Below are 7,781 nucleotides of genomic sequence, written 5' to 3' on the forward strand. Positions count from 1 at the left end.
ACCACTTATACTAGCTTGAGTTTGATTATGAGAACCACTAGCTTACACATTTGAGGTAGGGAGCACTTGATCTTTGTCATCTTCAACTTCAATCACTTCTCTAGGCCTTATATTAGTAATATCCATCTTCTTTATTGCATTGGCCAATTGAGTGCCTCTCACATTCATCTAGATTCTTATCTTCCTCTTAGGAACCTTTTGTTTCATCAAATTCCACATCATAGACTTACTCAAGAGTACCACTAGCCAAATTCCAAACTCTATAAGCGTTGCTCGTAGTGGAGTAACCAAGCAAGAAGCTTTCATCACATTTCTATTCAAACTTGCTCAATCTTGTGCCTTTATTCAATATATAGCATTTGCAACCAAACACCCGAAAGTATGTAATATTTGGCTTTCTATCATTCAATAGCTCATAGGGTGTCTTCTCCATTATTGAGTGACAATAGAGGCAGTTGCTATAGTAGCAAGCCATGTTGATTGCTTCGGCCCAAAATGAATGACTCACATTGTACTCACTATGCATAGACCTTGCTATATCAATGAGTGTTCTATTCTTCCTTTCAACAAGGCTATTTGATTGTGGAGTGTACTTGGTCAAGAATTGATGCCTAATTCCAAACTCATCACAAAGCTCATCAACCCTTGTATTCTTGAATTCACTTCCATTGTCACTTCTCACTTTCTTGATGGTTGCTTCAAACTCATTGTGTATTCTCTTGACAAATGATTTGAATGTTGTAAGTACATTACTCTTGTCAACAAGAAAGAAGACTCATGTGTATCTAGTGAAATCATCCACAATCACAAATCTATATTTATTTCCACCAATGATAGTGTATATGGTTGGTCCAAATAAGTCCATATGCAATAACTCAAATGCCTTGCATGTGCTCATGATGCTCTTCTTAGGATGCGTGTTGCCAACTTGCTTTTCGGCTTGACATGCACTACATAGCTTATCTTTCTCAAATATGATATCTTTCAAGCCTCTAACTAGGTCATACTTAATCAATTTGTTCAATTGCTTCATTCCAACATGACCAAGCCTTCTATGTCATAACCAACCCATGCTAGACTTAGTGAACAAAAATGTTGTCAAATGAGCTTTACTAGCATTGAAATCAACTAAGTATAGATTCTCATATCTAATGCCTTTGAAGATTAAGTTAGAGCCATTTACACTTATGATCTCTATATCATCAACTCCAAATATGCACTTGAAACCAAGATCACAAAGTTGAGCTACCGACAATAGGTTGAAGTTCAAGCTCTCTACTAGTAGCACATTGGAAATGCTCAAATCATTGGATATTGTAATCTTACCAAGCCCTTTGACCTTGCCTTTGTCATTGTCACCAAATGTGATACTATCATAACCATTGCTATCATTTGTGTTGATTGAATTGAACATTCTTGAATCACTGGTCATGTGTTGTGTGCACCCACTATCAAGCACCCAATGCCTTCCTCCAGCTTTATAATTGACCTACAAAAGAAGATCAATTCCTTTTAGGTAACCAAACTTGCTTGGGTCCTTGAAGGTTAGTTACCAAGGTGTTTGGTACTCAAATAGCCTTCTTCTTTGGGCCCATAATTGGTGTACCAATGAACTTAGCCTTCATACCATTGGCACCCTTAACAAGCATGTAACAAGAATCAAAATAAATTGAGGATACATGAGCATTGTTCTTGTTCTTTTGGCAATTTTGCTCTAGGTGCCCAACTTGCTTGCATCTATTGCAAAATCGACCATTGCTCTTCACAAAGCTAGCCTTGGGAGTAGCAAAGGTTGTCTTGCCTTTCTTGAGGGTATAGCCCAATCCCTCTTTGTTAAGAGAGAACCTTTAGCTACTCAAGCACTTTAGCAAGCGGGCCTCACCGCCATAGGCCTTGCCTAGGGTGTGAGTGAGCTCATCCACCTCTCTCTTGAGAGTCTCATTCTCAACCATTAGTGAGGCATCACAAGTGAAACCATCACTAGTAGCAGAGGTAGAAGTGGTGGTGGTGGTGGATGATGAGCTACAAGAAGGGTTAGTGGGAGCAATAACAATAGGTTCATAGAAAGATTCATCAATTATGTCACATGTTATGCCCACATCACATGACACTACAACCCTTACCTTATCTTGTTCAAGAAGCAAGGAGTGAGCTTTCTCAAGCTTAGAGTGAGCCTTTCCAAGCTTCTCATGGGCTTCCATTAGCCTCTCATGAGTAGCATTGAGCTCATCAAAGGATTGCTCAAGAGCACTAAGCTTCTTTTGCAATTCTTTGCACTTCTTATTCTTTTTGTTAATTATTGAATCGGCTTGTTGTAGCATGTCTACAAGTTGTTCATTAGAGAATTCATCATCATCACTATCACTTTCATTTTCTTTTTTATTTTCACTATCATCATCACTTTCATCATATTTTACCATGTGGCCCTTAGCCATGAAGCATAATGGAGTGTCAAATAGTGAAGGCTTGTTGTTGATAGCAACACTTGCAAGAGCCTTCTTCTTGGATGCCTTCTTGTCATCATCACTTGAGTCATCATCATCTGAAGAAGCATCACTATCCTATGTCACCACATAGGAGCCACCCTTCTTTTTCTTCTTGAAGGTCATCTTCTTCTCCTTTTCTTTCTTTTCCTTCTTGTCCTTCTTCTTCTCATTTTCTTCATTGTCACTATTGTAGGGACATTCTGCTACAACATGATCGAAACTCTTGCAATTGTAGCATAGTCTCACATACTCCTTTTTCCTAGTGTGATCTCTTCTTTTTCTTGCACCATAGCCCTTCTTCTTCATCATCTTGCCAAACTTGCGCATAAACAGAGCTAGTGCTTCATCATCACTATCATCATTGGAGCATTCTTCGTCACTTGATTCTTCTTTCTTAGCCTTGCCCTTGCTCTTGTTCTTGGATGAGGTGCTAGCCTTGAATGCTACACTCTTCTTCTTCTTGTCTTCATCTTCCTTCTTCATAACCTTATCATCATCATCATTATATTGATCATCAGTCATGACATCTCCAAGTACCTCATTGGGAGATACATCCTTCAATCCACCTCTAAAGATGATAGTTCTCAATGTCTTGAATCTCTTTACCAAGCACATTAAGAACTTGTGAGAGAAGTCCCCATCCTTCACCTTCTCACCCAAACTCTTGAGATCACTGATGATGACTTGTAGCCTATAGAACATCTCCGGAATAGACTCATCATCTTTCATCTTGAAGTTTGATAGCTTGTCTTTGAGCATGTAGAGCTTGGCACTTTTTACCATTGAAGTGCCCTCATATGTTTCCTCTAATCTCACCCAAACTTCACTTGCCTTCTCAAGATCTTTAATTTGCTCAAACACCTTTGAATCAATGCTATTATATATTGTGTTGAGTGCCATGGTATTGCATTGTTTGTTGATCTTGTCATTGTCGGTGAGATTGGTAGGGTCAAGAATCACAAACTCATTCTCTGCTACATCCCACACCTTGTCATTGATTGAACCAAGGTATATCTTCATCTTTCTCTTCCAATAGTCAAAAGATATGCCATCAAAGAACGGTGGTTTACCCCCAACATGATTGAACACTATTTGAGCCATATTTTGCACCGAAGGTTGTTAAGCCATGAATCAAACGGTGACCATGGCTCCGATACCACTTGAAAGGTCCTAATTGGCTAGAGGGGGTGAATAACCTAATTTAAAAACTATAAACCACTAGACAAACTTGTTATACAACTAAAAGGCTATAAAGTTTTTTGCACTAGCTCTAACAAGTGTTGCAAGCCTCCTATCTAAACAATTCTAGTTGCTATAATCTCTAAGACAATCAATGGCTAAGTCACTAAGAGCTCTCAAAAACTAGCTACAGTAAAGAGCTCAACTAGGTGAGAAGCTAAACTAGCAAAGGTAATACAAGCTCTCAAAACTAATTATACTAAAGAGCTTGTTATAACTAGTTTGCATGAAGTAAAGAGAGGATGGAGAAGTTTATACCGTCGTGTAGAGGTGATGAACCAATCAACCAATCAACACAATATGAATACCGGGTGAAATCTAATGGCAAGAGACAATCAATTTTTCTCCCAAGGTTCACGTGCTTGCCGGCACGCTAGTCCTTGTTGTGTCGACCAACACTTGGTGGTTCAGCGGCTAAGAGGTGTTCCATGAACCTCGTCCACATAATTGGACACCGCAAGAACCTACCACAAGTGAGGTAGCTCAATGACACAAGCAATGTACTAGAGTTGCCTTTGGCGCTCCGCCGGGAAAGGCACAAGACCCTTTACAAGCAACCGATCGAGGCCGAAGATAATCACCAACTCTGTTCAATGATCCTCCAATCACCGAGCCATCTAGGTGTCAACAAACACCAAGAGTAATAAGCTCATAATCAGCCCAAATCACCCAACTAGTGCCACAAGATGATGCAACTCAATACAATGCACTAGAGGCTCTCCAATCTCACTCATGATGATGAAATCAAGTGAACAAGTGAGTGGAGTGTGTTGCTCAGCTTCCAAAGGGTGTGCACAAGTGTATGAGGTGCCAAGAGAGTGGCCAAGGCCGACCACACCCTCTATTTATAGCCACACAAGCAAATAGAGCAGTTACCCCTTTGGAGTTGTTTTTGCGAGGGCACCGGACAGGGCGGTACGATCACCGGATAGGGGGTGACGATGCCCCCAATGGTTGAATTCCAACGGTCGACCAACAGCTAGTTGGTCACCGGACAGGGTGATGGTGGCATCAAACAGGGTGTGGCGGTGCCACCCTAGCTGAGCCCCCCAAAACCCTACTCTCTAGATAATTAGGGCAGTGCACCGCCACCCCACGATGGTGACCACGGTGGTGCCCTTTCGGCCCTAACTCCAGCAAGCCCTAGCCTCGGTTAAAAAGCGGCAGTGGCACCGAACAGCACCGATGGTGCACCATCACGCACATGGCGGTGCACACCGTCATGTCCGGTGACCACCTTAAAGTTGCTGCTCTCGGCCATGTCTAGGCGGGCACCGGACAGGCTTGGGCGGTGCACCGCCTCACCCATGGTGGTGACCACCCTGAGGTAAAAACCTCTGTTAGCTACGTTTTCGATTCTCGATTCGATCCACAAGCAGTCTAACACTACTTTGCAAGCGATGCTAACTCTCAAAGTGTATTCTCAAAACATGTTAGAGCCAAGTTAGCATTACTCAAAACATTTTTGATAAATATTTTTGCTTGCTCTCCGATGTGCACTAGGCCTAAATGCAATGCATGAAGTCCAACACCTAGTGGCACTAGATGACCGAATTGTCTAGTTAAGAACCTCTCTTAATAGTATGGCCATCTACTCTAAATGTGATCATACTCTCTATAGTGCCTTGATCATCGAAACAAAACCCCTATTTATACCTTTGCCTTGATCTTCATAGGGTTTTGTTTTTCTCTTTCTCCTTTTCCAAGTTGAGAACTTGATCATCATCACATGTGGCCATCTCATCATTTCATGTGATCAACATTACCATTTGAGTGCCACCATGCTCCTCACTTGGATTGCACCAACCTAGCTCATATCACAACTCATGACAAAGGTTAGTGCTAGGTTTCATCAATTATCCAAAACCAAACTAGGGCTTTCAGTGTCATAGAATGTATACCTAGTAACACTTTTACTAGTCTACTGGAACTATCTTGTGTTGCAGCGATTCTCTGCTGTGGCACTTTTTTAGTTGTAGTAACGCTTCTATATCGTGGTAGAATTACATAGTACATAACAAAAGGAATACATGGTTTGTAACATTTTTCTTATATATTGTAACATGTTTAAATGATTATGAATCAAATATTCATTTTACACATACATGTGGTCCACAGATTATCGCATAATCACATTAACATAACACATTTCAGAATCACATAGACCAAAACTTTCAATAATTATAGCAAGATCCACATATCGTATGAAGGTTTCAAGCATAGTGCTTGTTAGATCAAGTGATAGTATATGTACATCATAATATGGCTCTGGAGACCAAAAAACACATAGTATTGAATAGTATAAGTCCATACCAGAAAAGAAAATTCAATAACTCATATTGTTAAATTACATTGCTTCTACATCCATTCTTTGTTGGAAACTAGGCATGAGCCTCACTAATGACTCATCTTTTCACAACAGAATGATTGATACGCATTTTGTAGAATTGATTTCCTGTCTTTAATTCCACCAACAATGGCTTTTGGATTGGATCAGTGCTCAAAATAGTTACATAGGCCACAATAGCCTTATTTGGGTATTTGGAAGTCATCAGTTGCATTGTGGACCCAACCTACATTAATCTGACATAATCTCTTAGTGACCAACAAGACTTAGTTGTGTATCGAGATAATGATGTTAGAGCAAGTGGTATTATGTTCATCTACCTTCATTAGAGAAGGTTGTAGTCTCTCCAAGCACTCCTTGATGATCCTTGCACATATAAAATGAAGTATGATATGTATAAAATATACATTGTTACCATTGTTGGTTCTTGGTTTTTATGGTGTTTTTTATTGTTTTTGAGTTATGCAATAACTCTATCTTGCATTCTAGAATGCTTCATGAGTTGTCTTATTTCCTCCAACATGTGAGTATTTACATCATATGATGAGCCATCTATTATAACTATATTAATGCCCTTGAAACGATGTGTTGTTTGATCATAAACTTGTTTAGGAATTGGAAGTAACCCATGCCATGTACATGTCTAGCTTTCTCTTCTCCCAAACACTTGATGTGTAATGCACCACCTTCCCACACAACTCTTCTCTCGGTTTTTGTGCTAACTATGGTTGTGTTCAGAAGATTTTCCAATTGAACCTACAAGTAAGAAATCCTTGCATTAGAAAAAACAAACAATTTTGTATTTGCACATATATGATATGTATGTAGCATACCACTGGCTCATTTGTCCCAAAGATCGAATTCGCAAAGAAGGGTATTTTTATCTAAGGAGAAAGATTTTTTTAATAAGGAGAAGGGCAGAGTTGATCAGCATTGCTAATTTTTTATCAGAAAAGAAGCCACTAAAATACACCCCCACGAGGCTATGGACCATGATCCTTCACCCCTCCAATCTCTCCTCTCATTGGTCCTTGCCCTCTCACACGGATCGTTGAGCCCCATCCAACAGCTCACATCAACTGAAACCAATACCACACAACGCTCCAGATAGCAGCACCGCCCTCCACACAACGAAAACACAAACGCACACAAGCACACGGCGCAGGGAAAAACTCGAAGAAATCGAACGCGAAAGAGGGTGACGAGGAAGGAGAGGAGAGAAATAGAGGTGGGGAAGAAGAGAGCATGAGAGCTTGATTGGAGATGGATGACGGAGCAAAGGTGTTGAAGAAGGCCCTGACGGGGCGTCGCAGCGGCGGCGGCCACAAGAAGCCGGTCTCTCGCTCCGCGAAGGTTGGCCTGGTTCCAATACAAATTCATTCAAACAATAATTACTCATTAAAACTATTAACATACAATGAACTAAATGTACATTATTATTCTTGAATACAAGAAACCAGCTAATAACCTTTTCCCCGAACGAAAGTAGATTGCCATTGTCACTAAATTTAGACTCACATATTCCTTTATTTCACTAAAGAGAAGAAATGGAGTAGTATGAGTTATTATAAAAAAAACTTTATAGATAAAAATATTATTTTCACAGTCAAGTGATTTTATCAAATTCTTGTTTGGTGCGGTGCATTGAAATCTATGAAAATTTCAAACAATATTAAAGTCAAGAGACTAAATTAGATAAAAACATGGAA

At 40.0% G+C, this 7,781-nt stretch overlaps 1 protein-coding gene across 1 annotated transcript; it reads right to left on the minus strand.

Moving 5' to 3' along the window:
• Positions 1-2,561: 2,561 nt before the first annotated feature.
• LOC136533212 (protein PXR1-like) lies at positions 2,562-3,008 on the minus strand. Its single transcript, XM_066525781.1, has one exon. It carries the CDS (start codon positions 3,006-3,008, stop codon positions 2,562-2,564), a length of 447 nt encoding a protein of 148 aa, XP_066381878.1.
• Between the last annotated feature and the right edge of the window lie 4,773 nt (positions 3,009-7,781).

This window comes from Miscanthus floridulus, unplaced genomic scaffold (genome assembly GCF_019320115.1).
Source record: "Miscanthus floridulus cultivar M001 unplaced genomic scaffold, ASM1932011v1 fs_815_1_2, whole genome shotgun sequence".
Lineage (NCBI taxonomy): Eukaryota > Viridiplantae > Streptophyta > Magnoliopsida > Poales > Poaceae > Miscanthus > Miscanthus floridulus.

Coding starts and splice junctions, on each gene's coding strand:
- LOC136533212 (XM_066525781.1), bottom strand. CDS start 3,008: ATGACTGATGATCAATATAATGATGATGATGATAAGGTTATGAAGAAG.